At 36.3% G+C, this 18,829-nt stretch overlaps 1 protein-coding gene across 17 annotated transcripts in view; it reads left to right on the forward strand.

The window, feature by feature from the left end:
* The window catches only part of enox2 (ecto-NOX disulfide-thiol exchanger 2), a 403,527-nt gene that overhangs the window by 321,941 nt on the left and 62,757 nt on the right, over positions 1-18,829 (forward strand). For 15 of the 17 annotated variants that reach the window (XR_012389699.1, XR_012389696.1, XR_012389700.1 and 12 more), the window contains 3 exons: positions 7,131-7,337; positions 12,011-12,244; positions 13,683-13,895. Coding sequence is in view for 9 of the 17 variants with exons in the window: in XM_073921806.1 (XP_073777907.1) it covers positions 7,131-7,337; positions 12,011-12,244; positions 13,683-13,895 (654 nt within the window). In the remaining 8 variants the exon portion in view is untranslated. Of the gene's footprint in view, positions 1-7,130; positions 7,338-12,010; positions 12,245-13,682; positions 14,164-14,237; positions 14,323-18,829 lie in introns of those variants that run through there. The other 2 variants (XR_012389693.1, XR_012389694.1) reach the window with 1 other exon arrangement.

An 18,829-nucleotide genomic window follows, 5' to 3' on the forward strand; every position in this document is an offset into this window, starting at 1 on the left:
GGGTTTATTTGATTTGGAAAAGTTCAGAGGTATTGCACTCTTTCTTGTGGTGCTCCTCTGTTTCTTCTAAAGCAAACATCCACTGTGTTTTTATTACTTGCTCAAAGTTTCGACTTTCAAGAGACTGCTGATGTCAAACCAGAATGTTTCATGTGCATTTGACAAAGTAAACATTTGCTCACCTGGGCCAGCGAGTAGCATTTAATAGAGTTCTGCGTAAGAAGTGATGGAAGATGAAAACCAAACTACTTGGCCCTTAGAGATTCTCGGTGATTGCACTTAAACTAGGAACCTAGTCTCTTGTTCTGTAGTCATAATGAGAAAAATAAACTTTGTGTGTGTTTTTGTTCACCCTTTAGGTTGTTAGGCTAAACATTATAAGTGTGAATACTAAATACCTACTGGATGATCTTTTATTGGGTTCTTGCATTTTAAATTTTCTCAAACATTGCAGGGTTTTGAACTGCTGCATTACAGTGCCTGGATATCCAAAACTCTTTTTCCATAATTGTTCACAAAACATATTTAAGACAATGAGGTATTTTGTGGAGGTGTTTTAATACCAAAACCTTGGCAAACTATGGTAAAGCTGCTGTATGTAGTTTTTTTAGACTCTTTAAAACCATAGTAAAATTAAAATAACCAAACAAAAAAATACTACTGGCAGTTATTCTCCTTTGAAATGTGTATTAGTAATTTTTTTAATAGCAAATGTATGTGTGATCCCGCTCACTGCCAATTTACCCAATAAACAACCTTGTTTTGGAAACATGGGTCAGTCGAATAAGGACTTACAATTTTTTTTTTTTTTTTCATGTTTGGTTACATACCTGCTTTTTACCAATTTGGTTGAATTAAGCTTACATTTGGCTAAGAAAACAGATTTTATTTAAAATATGTACATTAAAACTAGTCTACATAGCATTTAAAACATGTTTAATGTAACATATGAAAGTGGTTTATTATATTTTAAGTGTATTTAACATTTTTTGTTTGGTCATGGTCAACCTACTGTAGCATGCTTGGTTGTTAATCAACTGCTATTTACCAATTTGCCTTTTTTGGATGAAACCAGCACACATTTTGCTCAGAAAACAGATTTTATTTAAGAGATGTTCATTAAAACTAGTCCAAATAGCATTGAAAGCATTTTTAATGTGACATTTGAACATGGTTTAGTATATTTTAAGTATATTTAACCATTTATGTCTGGTCATGGCTACCGAAAAACCACCACTTCATGTTTCTGACAAGTAAAAGATGTCATGACAGACACCTTTATAACTACATATAAACAACAACAAAAAGTTATGAGAAAATATTTAAACCTTCAGTATTCTTTATTACGAAAAAATATTAGTCTATAATGCCAGGCAAAAAGTGCTTCTCTGATGTGAACAGCCATTGTTGACATGACATCTCATCTCATCTCTTTTGTGTTATTTAAAATAAAAATTATTTACAGCATATTAGAGACTATGTAGACGGAAGAATAAAATATTGCGGTGCTGGGAACTAAATAGGATGAAAATTGAAAACATCCATGCTGGATTTGACGTGACACTGCTGTGCTGTTTCATCATAGGAAAAGAAGAGATGTATTGTTTCAACTGTAACTGAGATTGACCCAGACACTAACCCAGCTGCCACACATCTAAAAAGCTTTATGACCAAAAAAAAAGAAATCCACATAAATATTGAAGATGTGTTTTGTGAAATGGGGACAGCTGTAAGCCTATTGTCAGCTGTGCTTGTTGTCTTCAATCTGGCAACTCAGATGAGCCTTTATTTTAAATTTAGACTGCAGTAAAGGCTAGATGATTTTCAAAACTTGCAAAACAGTTCAAATCTTTTTCTTGAAAAACATTTCATCAGCTAAACTATCAGTAAATTTTTTTTAAGATAAAACATTACAGACGTTTGAACAGGCTCTACATCTATTCGACTCTATTACTATTGTGTATTGGTCACATACTGTACTGTACCTCTCACAGTCCAGTCTAAGCAGCTTCTGTATGTGCTGTAATGCTGTGCCATGCATATTCAAATCCACTGTCAATCTTTACTCTGCAAATCCTTTCTATGCAAATGAGGCTCTTCATAGAATGAATCAGATTCGCAAACATTGGCTGCCACAATTAGCGATATGCTTTAAAGCAGAGACAGCACATTCAAACTGGGTGTTATTTCAGATTAATGTACATGTATTTTTCCAGCTGGCCGTGATAATCGCAAATAATCATTTCTGAGTTTTGGAATGAGTCAATTCATTTGTCAATTTATCAGATCATGAAATTCAGCAGACTAATTTTGTTGCCATAACTGTACCGGTACCTGATTTGCATAATTCCTTCAGTGAATCAGGTACTATAACGAGGCATGCAAATAAGCGATGCTGTAAGCGGATGTGGATCTTTAGTGAATCCCCCATGAGTGTTAGTGCAGACTTTCAGACTTCAGCTATGATCAAACAGGCGCGTTATTTTATGCAGGGTAAACATGTTCAAAGACATATTTCTTTACACATGAAAATACCACAGCACGTCTCTCAAAAATCCAAATCCACGCTCCATATGCTCAAATGTTTCCCCGCATATGCTGTATCCTCCAGCGTCACCAACAAGACAATGGAGTATTATATTGGTTTCCACTGACAGCAGCTGACATAAACCTAAAGCTCATCATGAGCCGCCACAATAAACAGGAGTTAGTGTAATGCTGGTGATGATGGATGGCGAGTGTTAAGGGGCAGCTGTGGGGTCCGAAGAGACTTGCTTATTTATAGTGACTGGCTCACAGCCAAACATGCCTGAACGGCTTTGCGTCTGACTCCTTTTGGACCCCCAGTCAGGCATGCGGTCCCCTCTGAGTCCCAGCAGGTGCTTCCTTCAACTGCATTCCCACAGCTTGTTAAGACAGTCTCTCCAAGCCCGATGGAAAGCGCGGATTATAACAAATTCGTCTTCGTGGCATCTCTGAGTAATCAGCTAGCACCAGAGGAAGGCCAGATTTGGATGGCGAGATTTGCACTTGTAATCCAGTCATGTAACAAGTGCTGAGTTGCATTGATTATTCCTTCTCATTCTGATTTCCTCAATGCATCTTATTCATGGTTGAATTGGTTTATCAAGAAGAGATTAGCTTTGTGAACCCGGGGTTCCAGCACTGTGTGCTGCAAATTAAACTGAGAAAGCCATGATTTGTACTATAAGGTTCAATTTAACCATTCTCTTTTCTATGTATATATATTTTTTACAGACACCCTTCTCCCCCCTCCCCCTAGTTTTTATTGATTTCTTTTGTGATTTTTTTGCAGTAAAAAATGTGGTGATAATTCCCAAAAAATTGTGGAAAGTTTTGTGATTAAAAAAATATATATTTATAAATGTACAAAATCATATGTATTTGCCATATTAGGTAGCCTACTATGTTTGGTATGCAATCTAAAGCAGTGACGCAAATCATAAAAAAAAGCTTCTTTACTGTGATCTCCTGTCAAGGCAAGATCTGAAACGGTAGAGATTAAGCCAAAGGAAGGTTGTATTACTCTTATTTTTATCGACGATCTTACTTTCTCTGAGATTTCACTCCCCAGAGCATCTGACATCATGTCACACATAGGACATGCATTAGGGTTTCCCCTACCGTAATACACCTCAAACACAAATTGCCGAAAAATTCGTCAATGACAGGGAAGCGTTTACCCTTGTTAAATGCAGGGAAAATGTTAAGCGAAAAAAAATTATCGATTTCAACAACATCATACCAGCCATACAATGTACGTAAAGCACAAATAATGTCTTCCTTGAACCAATCTCATCTCCACCTGTCTGTTCCATTGCTCCGTTTGCTTCAACTTTCTTTTGCAGTCTGATGCGCGTCAAAAACCCAATTAGCACCATAGGATGACTATATCTCATCTTTGCTTTGACGTTACATGTAAATCACTCGTGCTTTATCTGCGTCTGCTTACTGCACAAGCTGAAAACTCTCCCGCCCCGCATTCCAGCAAATGTTTGGATTGTGAGGGTGCAGGTGAAATGTCATTTTTCTAGAGACACTAAAATACATCATGTGTGATGTGGATGCAGCATCTATAAGTCACTTAAAACAGTTCATTACAAACTGAAATTAATATAGTTTGATTATATGATTTAGAATTGGATGTTTTATGAGATTATTAAACTTTTTTCTGATTTTTTTGCGTTTAATTAAGAATTTTGCAGGATCACAAAGGTTTGTGACTTTTTGCTGATTTTTAGGTTGGATTTAGCGATTACAGAATCATGAAAAACTAGGGAGTCTGGTTTTTACTCCCCATAATGCTATGTGTGAATTTGAGAGTAATTGTAAACTGTGAATTATTTAAAAAACTGGGTGCTATAAAGTACCATCATTCTCCTTACATGTTTACTCATTAAATATTAAAAGTACCAAATTTACCAAATAGGTTTTAAATAATTTCAGTACCGGAACTGAAAAATCTGGATGCACTGGGACAAAAACTGAAATAAAAATACTTTAAATAATTATGTATTGTTTTATTAAACAACATTATTTTGTATTACACAATTGCCGCATAGCCAGAAGGTCACTGGTTCAAGTCCCGTCTGGGTCAGTAGGCATTTCTGTGTGAAGTTTACATGTTCTCCCAGTATTCGCATGGGTTTCCTCTGGGTGCTCGGGTTTCCCGTACAGTCCATGCGGTATAGGCGAATTGTGGTATAGGTGAATTGAATAATGACTTTAGTCTATGTGTGTGATTGAAAGAGTGTATGTTTCCCAGTGTTGGGTTGCAGCTGGAAGGGCATCCACTGCGTAGACAGGGTGTCCGCGGCTCTTAAAAACTACAAAAAAAAAAGTTGATAAATCAATTTAAAGAAATTTAAGGCCCGTTAAAAGTATTACAAAGTCTTAAAGCTATTTTACAAGGTATTCAATTTTGTTGCAGTATGGTAAAGCTTGCCTGAATTTATTCGTTTCTTGCAATCAGTATTTAGTAAAGATACTGCAAGTTCAAATATCGGCAATGTTACTGGTTGAAACCTGAAATGGTGATGAGATCTTAAAATGTATGCAAAGAGTCTCTGATTTCTGTATATACCCTGGTAGAACATATGCTGGATAAGCTGGCGGTTCATTCCGCTGTGGTTACCCCTGAAACAGACTAAGCTGAAAAGAAAATGAATGAACGAACAAATGAATAAATAAATGAATGACTTTTAAATTAACTCTATAACCTTTTGATTAATATACAGTGGGTGATAGTTCAATATGAGCATTACCGCCACATGTGATGCCGTGGCAGGATTAAGGGATTAAGAAAATGTTTTTAGGTGTAACAGCCTTTTGCGACTATGATGGCAGGGGGCACAAAGGGACGGGATGTGAACAAACAGAAATAAACAGTAGCTGTAAATACCCTGCTACTTGTAAATGAAGACAAAATAACAAAACAAAGTATTATAATTCCTTCATTAATCAATAAAAACTTAACAAGCTTTATTGTCATTGTAAACTTAAGTGCAACGAGTAATCGTTTTGGAAATTAAAGCTAAAGACAACTAAAATGAAAGTAAATAAATAAATAAATAAATAAATAAAGCAGCGTTTTAGCCTAAATATAGAGAGATGTACAGTGTTTGTTATTTTAAAGTGACAGGACTAAGTGAGTCAATAAATAAGTTTTTTCATTTACGTTTTGATTTACCGTTTTCATTTACATGTTTTGTTGATTATATTTGACTTTTTGTACATAAACATGAATGAATAAATAAATAGGTCGAAATAATTATTTATATAAAGATATTACCAGCGAAAATGGAGAAATCATCCGGCGCATGGTCTAAAGGGCTCTTAAGTTGAATGCTATTTCATCAAAAGCATAAAAATAAATGGACCTACCTAAAGCAGATCACTTAAATTAAAATATAAATAACTCATACAGTCATGAAGTCAGAATTAGCCCCCCTTTACATTTTTTTTTCTATTTTCAATATTTCCCAAATGATGTTTAACAGAGCAAGGAAATTTTCACAGTATGTCTGATAATATTTTTTCTTCTGGAGAAAGTCTTATTTGTTTTATTTCGGCTAGAAAAAAAAGCCATCAATGCAGCAAGCAGCAGGAACAAGTTTAGAAATTGTTTTATAGAAATGTCCTGTCAGTGCATTACTTAAGCCGACTTTGCTTTTAAGGTGAGCTTGTTCAGTTCATGCACAGATAAGTGTACAGGTTCATGAACAGAATATCCACTAACGGAATACTGAGCTATTTTTAACTTTGACCGCGGCACGCAGGCTCCAATGCTTTTGTGCTTTGGTCGATGGAGCAACAAATTGATCAATTTGCAGCCGAAAATTCAGAGAATCACAAATTTTGAGGCATCTTACTAGAATTAACATTTATTTCAGCTGACATCAAAAACTTGAAACTCTTTGTGTATAGCAATATGATGGATGTGTTGATTTTTAAAGTACTGTATGGAAGAAAAATAGAAAATTATCCAAAGGAACAAAGCATAGTGAACTCAAAAAAAAAAACTTTGACCACAGATATGCTTGTCATTCTAATGTAAAAAAAAAAAAAAAAAAAAACTAAGCATGAAGCTATTTTTAATGGGAGATTAAAATAAAGCACAAAGCCAAACATACCTCTCTCATTTTTCACTTTGCATATGAATTATTTGAAGAACAACAATATTATTCCAAAGGATCTGTTTCAGGTTTTTTTTTAAGGAATTTCCCTAAACTAGAAGTGTAACTCATAATTTGTGCCCCCATCATTTTTCAAAAGCAAAAAAGGTAGATGCTATGGATATAATATAAAAGTGCAAAAAGGCTATGTTTCAGTGTGATGAATGTAATTTAGTACATTAGCGCTTTTAATGATCTTCCATATGCAGCTCAGTCTTTTAGATTGGAATTGGATAATGAATCATTTTAATGTCAAGGTCGTAAAAGAAATCAGCTATTGATTTAGCATGTTTCATCTTTTTCATACATGGCATTCCGGTCAATAATGAGCTACAGACTTAATGCGCTGAAAAATAGAGATCAATATGTAGATAAAACAAAATGTCAGTGTATGTATTCTGGTAGTTTATTTTTCTTTTGTTCTTGTCTTCAAAGACCTGCCTCCTCCTGCCACCAGAGAGAGACCGCCGGGCTGTAAGACGGTGTTTGTGGGAGGTTTGCCAGAGAACGCCACAGAGCAGCTCATCGTAGAAGTGTTTGAACAGTGCGGAGGTATCATCGCCATCCGGAAGAGCAAGAAGAACTTCTGTCACATCCGTTTTGCAGAGGAGCACACAGTTGATAAGGCCCTCTTCCTGTCAGGTACACATTCCAGTGTATTATCTTATGCCTCTCACAGTTGCTCGATGTAAAACATCTACATCCTGTTCTGTAAATATTTAAAAAGCAGCATAAAACATAAATGCAAATCATATTCATTCTTATTTCAATATTAATAAATCATTTTGTTGAAGGCCATTTTATTCCATTATTTTTAGATGACGTTTTCCTCTGCATGTCATTAAAACATTCAAATAGTTTATTTTGAATTAATTATAGCTGTTTTGTAAAATATGCGCTTTCATTTTAGCACCTTAAAATTTTGTCATAAGAATACTTAAAGCTTACGCATCACTTACATACCACACATTTATGTTTACCTTGCAATTCTATAAAATAATTAACACAGATAATATATGTTTTATAATTAAACTTTTATTATAAATACAATAGCCATTTTCCATAATTTAGTAAATGCTAAATAATGTATCAATTAATTAAAATTGTTTAAAATGTTTTATTTAAATTTGGAATGTAAAAGCGTGGATCCGTACAATATGTGTGTGTATGTGTGTGTGTGTGTGTATGTGAAATATTATAACAAATATACTAGTTTAAGGTATTTTCAATTAATATACAGTACAAAAGTCTGTTCTTCCATTATTCACTCACCGGCCACTTTATTAGGTACACCTGTCCAACTGCTTGTTAACGCAAATGTCTTATCAGCCAATCACATGGCAGCAACATGCATTTAAGCATGTAGACATGGTGAAGACGATCTGCTGCAGTTCAAATCGAGCTTCAGAATGGGAAAGAAAGGGGATTTAAGTGACTTTGAACATGGCATGGTTGTTGCTGCCAGACTGGCTGGTCTGAGTATTGCTGATCTACTGGTACAACCGTCTCTGGAGTTTACAGAGAATGGCCTGAAGAAGAGACAATATCTTGTAAATGGCAGTTCTGTTGGCACAAATGCCTTGTTGATGCCAGAGGTCAGAGGAGAATGGCCAGACTGGTTCGAGTTGATAGAAAGGCAACAGTAACTCAAATAACCACTCGTTACAACCGAGGTATTTAGAAGAGCATCTCTGAATGCACAACATGTTGAACCTTGAGGCGGATGGGCTACAGCAGCAGAAGACCACACCGGGTGCCACTCATGTCAGCTAAGAACAGGAAACTGAGACTACAGTTCACACAGGCTCACCAAAATTGGACAATAGAAGATTGGAAAATGTTACCTGCTCTGATGATTCTGAATTTCTGCCTTTGACATTTAGATGGTAGGGTCAGAATTTGGCATCAACAACATGAAAGCAAAGATCCATCCTGCCTTGTATCAACGGTTCAGGCTGGTGGTGGTTGTGGTGTAATGGTGTGGGGGACATTTTCTTGACAACTTTGGCCCCATTAGTACCAATTGAGCATCGTGTCAATGCCACAGCTTACCTGAGTATTGTTGCTGACCATAACCATCCCTTTATGATCACAGTGTGCCCATCTTCTGATGGCTACTTCCAGCAGGATATTGCACCATGTCATAATGCATGAATCATCTCAGTCTGGTTTCTTGAACATGACAATGAGTTCACTGTACTCAAATGGCCTCCACAGTCACCACATCTCAATCCAATCGAGCACTTTGGGATGAGTTGGAACAGGAGATTTGCATCATGGATGTGCAGCAGACAAATCTGCAGCAACTGCGTGATGCCTTAATGTCAATATAGACCAAAATATCTGAGGGATATTCCCAGTACCTTTTTAAATCTATGCCACAAAGAATTAAGGCAGTTCTGACGGCAAAAGTGGGTCCAACCGGTACTAGTAAGGTGTACCTAATAAAGTGGCCGCTGAGTGTAGATTCCAGCCTTGAAATTTTATAATATCATAAAAATGCAGGACACAGGCTATATGACTTATGGACCACACTGTGTGATGTAGAATAATAATAATTTCACTTAACCTTTTATCTCATGTAAATGAAGGCCATGTGTCCCTCCTGACTTGATAGATTGATGTCGAATTAATTAGGGGGGCGGAGCTTCCACACATCAATCAGAACACTCCAGATCTGTAGACGCAGACCATCAAGAGTTCCTGACAAAAGAGGTCAACAAGAAGACAAGCGCTGACACCAAGTAATACATTTCTGCCTTCGAACGCTGTAAATCAATCGCGAGCTATCCCAGAATGCACCTCCGCACTGCTCACGTGACCTGCCAGGAGTCTGCTCGTCTCATCCCAAGTCACATCTTAAATCAGTCTTTGTATGCAAATATTAGGATGTCCATCTCTGCCCCAGAAAGCAAATTTAAAGTGCCGAGCGCTTCAATAATACCCTTTCCATTATTCATACTTCTCTGAGTGTTGCTCTCTCAGTGGCGAGGGGCGAGATTGAAGCACTGCCCCATATATTATGTGGCCCCGTGACGGAGCTCTGCAGGCCTTTCCATAAATAATGGTGCTCATTTCTAACGTGAACACATTGCGTAAAATATTTAACAGCGTCAGGGGGCTGTAAAGCTGTGATAGAGAGGCGGAAGTAAAGCGTGAAGCTCTTTCTCTCGTTTCTGTTGACACGTCCGTCTGTGAATATACATTCTCCTTAAAAACACTTTTCAGGCCTCTCTATAATGTACTTGGAGCATCATGTGATTTATAATTCACCGGAGCCTCTTTCACGTACCGCTTGGCCATTTGTCAAGAATTTTTTTTTCCGAGCAATTTTCTCTTTTATGCTGAAATATATAAACCTTAATACAAAATCGCTTCCTTTTTTCAGCCCTATCAGAAGCCAGATTATTCTCATACATCATGGCTTGTCTGTGCTGCGAGGGCTTTTGTTTCGATTTCTCAAACCGAGTGTAGCATTTGGGACCTTTTAACATTACACATGAAATAAACAAATAGGAAGGGTTTGGCCTCAAATCTGTCAGAAAACACATGTTAGGGGGAATGAATAAACAGAGTGTGTCATGGAGTTTGCGGGTTCACTTTGTCACAGGTTTCCTCATGAATCAATGTTCATAACATTCTTGTGTTTAAGACAAAAAAACAATTCTGCTGTTCTCCTTTCCCTGCCCGTTCCTTTTATCTACTTAACGTCTTGAACTCTTTTGTGTGTTTGCTTTTTTATTCCCCCTCCTCTTATGTTTGTCCATCCCATTTTTGCTATTTTCCTCCTTGTCAAATTTGTTTACCTCTTTTTTTTAACTTTTTGTTTCATATTCTTGCTTCCTCCACCATCTTCCTCTTTCCTTTCTTTTCTTCTGGCCTTTTTTCTACTCCCTTCCCCCTTATTCCACTTCTTCTTTACCCTTCCTCTTCCTCCTTGCTTTTATGTTTTCTTTCTCATTCTTTTTCTGTCTTTGGCCTTTCATATACTGCCCTTGTTTTCTTCCTCCCCTTTTATTTATTTTTATTTTTTTCAATTTCCACTTCCTCCTCTTCACATATTGCTTTTGCTTTTTTCCCCTCATACCTTTCCTTACGTTTTTCCTTTCCTGTCTTTTTGGTTTCCTTTACCCCCTATTGTATTTCCCCTCTCCTTTCTTTTCCTCTTTCCTTTTTTTAATCTTATTTTCCTGTTTGTGTGTGTGCGCTCTATTTCATGCTCCTTATTTGTTTCCTTTTCCACTTCCCATTTCCTTTCTTTTCCTTCCCCTTTCCTTTACTTGCCTTTCTTCTGCTTCCTTTTTCATTTCTTGTTGTTCCTCTTCCTATTTTTTCTTACTTATTTCCTTTGCTGTTTCCCTTTGCTCTATTTATTTTTTTATTTTTTCCAATTTCCACTTCCTCTTTCTCCTTACTTATTACTTCCTTCCTTACTTACTTACTCCTTACTTCCTCTCCTCATTCCTTTCCTTATTTTTCTCTTTCCCTGTCTTTTTGGTTTCCTTTACTCCCTGTCCCTGTCTTTTCCCCTCTCTTTTCCTTTCCTTAATTCTTTGTTTTATTTATTTATTTATTTTCCTGTTTGTGTGTGCGCTATTTCACTGTGCTCATTTGTTTCCACTTCCTCTTCCTTCTTTTTTTTCTGTTTTCTTTTCCACTTCCCATTTCCTTTCTCTTTCCATTTTCCCTATTCTACCTTTACTTTATTTTTTGCTCTGTCTAATTCAACTTCTGTTTCCTTTCAATTAATTTCCTTTCTGCCTTTCCTTTACTCACCTTATTTCCGGCCTCCTTTTTCTTTACTTGTTCTTCATCTCTCTCTTTATTCTTACTTATTTCCTTTGCTGTTTCCTGCTTGTTTTCTTTATTTTTTATTATTTTTCTCTGCTCTATTTATTTTCCATTTTCCCATTTCCTTTTTTCTCTTCAATTTTTCCTTGTTCTGCCTTCATTTTATTATTTTTGCCTGTCTAATTCAACTTTCTTTTTCTTTCTAATCCTCTTCTTTCTTTTCCTTTCTGTATTTTTCTGTCTTTTCTTTTCTCACCTTATTTTCGGCCTCTTTTTTCATCACTTGTTCATCTCCCTCTTTTGCCTAACTTATATCATTTGCTGTTTTCCTGCTCCTCTTCCTCATTTTTTATTCTTTTTTTCTGCTATATTTATTTTCCTCTTCCCATTTTCTTTTCTTTTTCCCTCCCCTTTTCATTTATTCTACATTTATTTGATTTGCCCGATCAAATTCAACCTTCTTTTCCTTTACTTTGTCGTTGTCCTTGTCTATTTCTACTTTATTTCCCTCTCCTCTTCTCCAGGTTACAGGATCAGGCTGGGATCAAGTACAGATAAGAAGGACACAGGCCGGCTGCATGTAGATTTTGCTCAGGCTAGAGATGACCTGTACGAATGGGAATGCAGACAGCGCATGCTGGCCCGGGAAGAAAGGCACCGTCGCAGAATAGAAGAGGACCGTTTACGCCCCCCCTCACCACCCCCCATTGTCCATTACTCTGAGCATGAATGTAGCCAGTTAGGAGAAAAACTCAAAGGTAAGACAAATGAAGTGCCTCATGTTTTGGTCTGTCACTCTTTTTTTTTTTTTTTTTTTTTTTTTATTATTATTTTTCGCCTAATTCATCATAAAAGCTATAAACAGTCATGATTCCCTCTTGAATGGATGTGTCTGCAAGCTAATTGTCTCTTTGAGTTTGATGATCTATGAGGTTTGATCGAGACCATCTGTTTAGTGACTGTTTTTCCTGATTTTTCTTTTCCGTCTTTGAGAGAAAATACTCAAAAAAAAGTTTTGTAGATGAAATCAGTTGAAATTACACGTGTACTCTTCAGTTTCCTTAAGACGTTTCCGTACGTGATGGTTTATATGCAGTTCTGCTCACTTTGCGGTGGTTACAGATAACAGATGAAAGGAAGAAAGGACAGGATGATATTACACACTGCCTTTAGGGAAGCTTTTGTGCTGTTTGCTGTATAAAATCTCAGCAGCACTCTCATAGTGGCTAGATTTTTCTGTGTACAATCAATATTTGACGGTTGTTATCTTTGACAATTATTATTTGAGATCTTTTAGTGTCGACTCAGTCTGAATCAGATAAATGAGCAACAAAATCAGTTTAGTGATCAAGAAGGATTTCATATTCATCACACTTGGATGAATCTTAAAAGGGTTGACAGATTATAAATGTAAATTATTTGATTGCATTTTTCAATTGTTATATGCAGTTTGGGCACTTATATAAACCAAAGAATGTCTAGAATTCTCAGTAGGACGTGTGTTGTTGTGTGTTTCAGGATTACAGTAGCAAGAAGCAAATAATCTTGTGTTTTTCTTTTTTAAAGCAGTTTTTTAGCTGTACATACCGCAGTATCTTTGCAACACACTGATAACAAAGTTAACGCCAAACAGCTGAACAAATCTGTGCCAAACTGTTCTTTTTGTTGATTTCTCTTCTTTTTTTAATTTGTGGATTTTAAATAAACACAACAACCCTAAAGAATAATAGCCTGCTAGATGAGACTCCCTGTGGCATTCATTACAGTGATTTTCAGCTTTCTCTGCTTCTCATCTCATTCCCGACTGAAAGTATCAAGCCAAAGCTTTTTAGTTTTGGAGTAACTGCCTGCACACACACATATTCACCTGTCTTCACAATGCAGGAATTCACAAACAACATCTCCTACCTAAAATGTTTTTAAAGAAAGTATCCACGAGTTTTGATTGACCATATTTGCTCATCGGGGATTGTTGCATCTTGCTTGCACGTCCTTCCTCATTCTGTTGTCCTCTCCTAAATGTCCTCTACTTGTTTTTTTTTGTTTTTTTTTTTTGGGCCCAATAAACATGTCTTGCTAATAAGTTTTGACACCAGAAGGTCCCACATGAGAAGTGTTCCTCTCCAGCATTGTACTCAGCTCTCTTCCCACCATCTGTTTCTTCCCCACCATTTTTTTTTTCTTTTCTCCACTTAGACGACTCCAAATTTCCCGAGGCGGTGCGTGTCCTGCTGACCTGGGTGGAACGAGGGGAGGTAAACCGCAGGAACGCCAACAACTTCTATTCAATGATCCAGTCCTCCAACAGCCACATTCGCAGACTGATGAACGAAAAGGCCGCCCATGAGAAGGAGATGGAGGAAGCCAAGGACAAGTTCAAGAACGCCCTTTCGGGAATTTTAGTACAATGTAAGTGTTTCTTAACAGATGTTGCTTCTGCCTTAAAGAAATAGAAAGCTGTTGACCTACATGTAGATGGCATTGATGGGCAACATGAGACTCATTTAGAAGTTCTTCTACACACAAATGCACAAACTTACCAAATTTAGTTTGAGGGTTAAAACTGGTTAAGAAGTTCAGGTTCCATCTTTATCAGGGGCGGAAAAGAATTTGACACAAGATTACAGCTCATCACTGTTTGCCTGTGCTGTAATAAGATCCAATTGACCCATAGCTGGTGACTGTAGTTTTAGTTTTCTCTAAGGCATTATATAAGCAAATATAAGAGCAAATTCCTTTTTTTCCAACTAGTAAGGATGATTTTACTTTCAAAAGACACAATTAAAATTAGGAAAAGTTCCACTATATGTACAAGAAATTACTTTATAAATGCATATATATATATATATATATATATATATATATATATATATATATATATATATATATATATATATACTTTTTTTTCATGACATAAGTCATGCTCACCAATATTGCATTTTATTTGACAGGATTTATTTTATTGTTGTTATTAGTATTATTAATAAGAATAAGAACATCAGCATTTATTTAAAACAGAAATCTGTTGATCTTTCAGGTAGGACTAGGGATGCACTGAATTTTTGACTGCTGAAAGTTATTGGCTGAAAGTAGCATTTTGTATTGAGGGAAAAAGAAAATATGAGGTGAAAAAGGTTTTGTTGCACCGCACTGCCCGACAGTTTTCAGCATTTCTCTCTCAAACCAGCCGTAGTCTCTGCATTGACTGAAGTGGCTTTCACAGTGTACATGGAAAGCACTTCACTATGAAACCCATTCATTTCAATGCTCCATGTGAACACTATTTGTTGCTGGTTTGACTATAGCACAAGCCATCTCCAAGTTCAAAATAGTTCATATTATACTTATCTATTAGGGGTGTCAAAAGTAATTGTTTCTTTGATGCACCGTACTGACGTCATTTATCTCATATGCACTATATCGCGGTAGAATACTAATCGAACGAAGTGAGGTCGAGTAATTAGAATGTGCCTCTAACTACTTTAAAAGCAGACAACTGTGCACAACTCACTGCATGCACATTTGCTGGCCAGTCGTTCATTGACACTGAAGTACAGCAGAACCAGGAGATACTATTTTATTGCAAGGGAGAAAATGAAAGCTCTCTCTCTTTCTCAATAAGGACCTTTGAGGGCAAGTTTGTAAGGTAACTTTTCCTCTCTTCTATCACTATTAAGGCGATACTTGTGGATCCTGACACAAGGTTGTCTGTAGAGCAAGTTTTCTCCATGGCGTCTATCATGGACCAATGTGTGCTTTATTATTCGCATATAGACAGTTACCCCACATTCTTCAGTGTCCGCATCAATCATCAACTTTCTGTTGAGCGTGTGAACACAATGACTAATCATATGGATGTAAGAACACGCCGGACAATGCTCAAAAGCAAACTGAATAATGTTTACATGAGTTTTATTTGCTATAAATGCTCATGTTATCTTCTGTGATTGTATTTGAGTTTTGTTTGAAACATTTAAAAAAGAGTTTTCTTTGAGCAGGTAAAATTAAAGTTGCAGTTCATATATCTGACTGCTTGTATTAAAGGACAAGATTGTATTACAAATAATATACTCTATAAATATATTTAAAATTGTTACTACAAGAATTGTTGTGAAAAAAACATATAATTGTGTATGGAAAGCATCATCAATGCACCATAATGCACCAAGATATCGAATTGAACCAAATCAATGACATAATAATCATAACTAAACCGAACCGTGAGACCATTGTAAATTCACACCTCTATTATCTATACATGAACTCACTGGAAAAGCAAAGTCTGCTCAAATAATGCACTGACGTTTCTATGTAGTATACTTGTCCTTGCTGCTTTCAATAACAGTACTGTGTTATCATAGCAACGCTGGAAAAATGACACCTCTCCAATCATTTACTGTCAGTAAAATGCACTTATAAGGGCGGCACGGTGGCTCAGTGGTTAGCATTGTCACCTCACAGCAAGAGGGTTGCTGATTCAAGTCCCAGATCAGCCAGTATACATTTCTGTGTGGGGTTTGCATGTTCTCCCCATGTTCACATGTGATTCCTGTGTGTGCTCTGGTTTTTCCCACAATCTAAAGTAAGGATGCCCAAACTTTTTGTTTTTTTATGAAGGGCCAAAAACCAAATTTGGGCCGAAGATAAATATATCAAGCTGTATTACAAGTTGCCATACATAGTTTCCTCATTCATTTCAAAGTGAATAGAAAACATTACTTAATTAACATTAACATATGCATTATATATATTTTACATTTTATAATGAACCTAATATAATGAAAACATAAGAATTCCATTTATAACACAATGGAGTTTAATGCTGAATACACTAGTCAAGCTGTTCCTGCCTTTGCTTTGATTTGCTCATTGAGGTCTTCTGAATTGTGGTCTATCCACTGAGCAACAGTATGTTCATTATTAAAAATAAAATCAGATTAATTTACAACATTTAATTGAAGAATTTAGATCATGTTTTTCTTTTGTAGCTCAAAAATCAAACTAACAAATGAAAGGTTACAATAAAATGAGAAATAACTGTATTAAACACTCCTACCCTAAATGCTCCCTCTTTTTTGAGATGGTATGGGCCCTGGGCCAAATCAAAGGTTACCATGGGCCAACTTTGGCCCGCGGGCCCTAGTTTGAGCATCTCTTGTCTAAAGACATGCCGTATAGGTGAATTGAATAAACTAAATTGGTCGTAGTGTGTGTGTGTGTATGGGTGTTTCCCAATACTGGGTTGTGGTTGGAAGGGAATCCACTGTAAAACATATGGAATGTTTCGTTGTGCGGTTCATTCTGCTGTGAAAAATTAATGAAAATGTTATTATTTTATTTGTTTATTTTTTAATCAGTATAATCTAAGTTATGCGCACATTAAAAAAATCTTTAAAATGTGTTTAATAAAATAATACATAATTATTACAAAGTGTTTAAAGTTTCAGCTTTCAGCCAAGTGTAACCAGATTTTTCGGTTTCTACCCAGAACTGTCATATCTGTGCATCCCTAGTTAAAACCTGTATATTTAGCTATAAATCATATGTGTCACTCTTTAATAATACCTGGTGAGCACTATACAATAACACTGTGCAATTCTTAACGGATCATTAAATCTGCGGTGCTGCTCACATCAGAGCTAAATTCTGCTTGTCTGGAGAACCTAGAAATGCAGTTGCTTGTTGTGTGACGTCACAGCAGTTTCATCTATACTATCAGACACAAAAGGAAGCATTGAGTAAGTGGGTGCTGTCAGCTACTGCATGATTACACTTCACTTTCTGCCATCTTGATAGCAGTCCCCAACACAGCAGCGCTTTGTACTTGATTGATCCAATGGCCAGAGAAATGGAACTACCACTCACACATATAGTTTCCTTGATGCATGAAAAGACACACATTTTCACTGTGTGTTTGATTCAAGCATACAGCATGTGGACGTTTAAAGTCAAGTGATTTCATATTTCAGTATTCTGTAGAGATTTACCATTTCATTAATATGTAACTGGAGTACAAAATATGAAAAGATTACGGACTCATTGAAAGGTCACAGCACTTACCTTGAAAATTAGAAATGTTCACAAGAAAAAGTTAGCATATGTGAATATCATGCATATGCATCTGTTCATGAAAGTTAAATTAAATTAGGCAGTGTGCTGTACTTTACTGAAGTACAAGTAGGAGCTTTTCGGATATGTTCATTCCGTAATGCACACTTTTTTTAATGATGTAGCGAAGGATGATTTAGTGTCTCTAAGAAAATCTGCTCAATTTTTAACCTTAAAAAAGTGCAAGTGCATTTTATACCCTGCCATCGGCTCATTTTACACTGCAGCTTTTCTACGACTGGGTTATATAGTGTACAAGCTTTGATCTGAGATCAGTGTGGACTGAAGGTAAGTTCTCCTGAGGCCTCAACCACTTTGAGCTGAATGCAGAAGAAGGTAGAGTATGTGAACTAACTGCATTAGTGCACAGGTACAGATCTGCCATCTGTAACGTATGTTGAAGATCAACAAGTCTGTGGTTTCATTTAGCTACTTAGTCTCTGGACAGCACACCTGACGACCCTTCATAGATTAAAAGTAAGTAAACGGTCTCTAGATTGTCATGTCTAAGTGTTTGACTGATCGCTGAAATAACATTGACTTTAGCTTGCAGAGAATAGTGTACAGTTGAGTTAATGACGCACATACACATAGGATTAAACTATAGACTTTCTGTGAAACCTGTATATATTATTAATTATAATGCAATAGGACTTTTTTCATGTTTTTTTTTTTTCCAAAATGTTAGGGAATTAGCACCATGTCTCTTAAGTAGATGTGATGCAACATCATGATACAATAACTAGTTTTGTTTTTGACCACCAACCCTATAAATCATAATTTTTGAGCACATTTTAGTAGTTTTATTCTGTTCTTATTCTATTTTTATTCTATTTAAAAAAATCTTTTGACTATTGTATATAGCAACTTATAGACATTAGATACACAAGTGTTTTCTCATGTTGAAAGTCACAGAGTCACTAATGTAAGTTTAAATATTATTTTGTGACTGTTAATATTTTATCTCAGATCTTAAAAATCTGATTTAAACAAACATAAACTGTTAACTTTGGACATTTTACTTCATAGAGATTATATCGAACACTCATGATATTTTTTTTAATGTTCAAATGGTTTACTATGGGCGACGCAGTGGGTAGCACTGTCACCTCACAGCAAGAAGGTCGTTGAGTTCCGACTGGGTCAGTTGCCATTACTGTGTGGAGTTTGCATGTTCTCCCCGTGTTTGCATGGGTTTCCTCCAGGTGCTCCGGTTTCCCTCCACAGTCCAAAGA

Source organism: Danio rerio, chromosome 14 (assembly GCF_049306965.1).
Source record: "Danio rerio strain Tuebingen ecotype United States chromosome 14, GRCz12tu, whole genome shotgun sequence".
NCBI classification, from domain to species: Eukaryota; Metazoa; Chordata; class Actinopteri; order Cypriniformes; family Danionidae; genus Danio; species Danio rerio.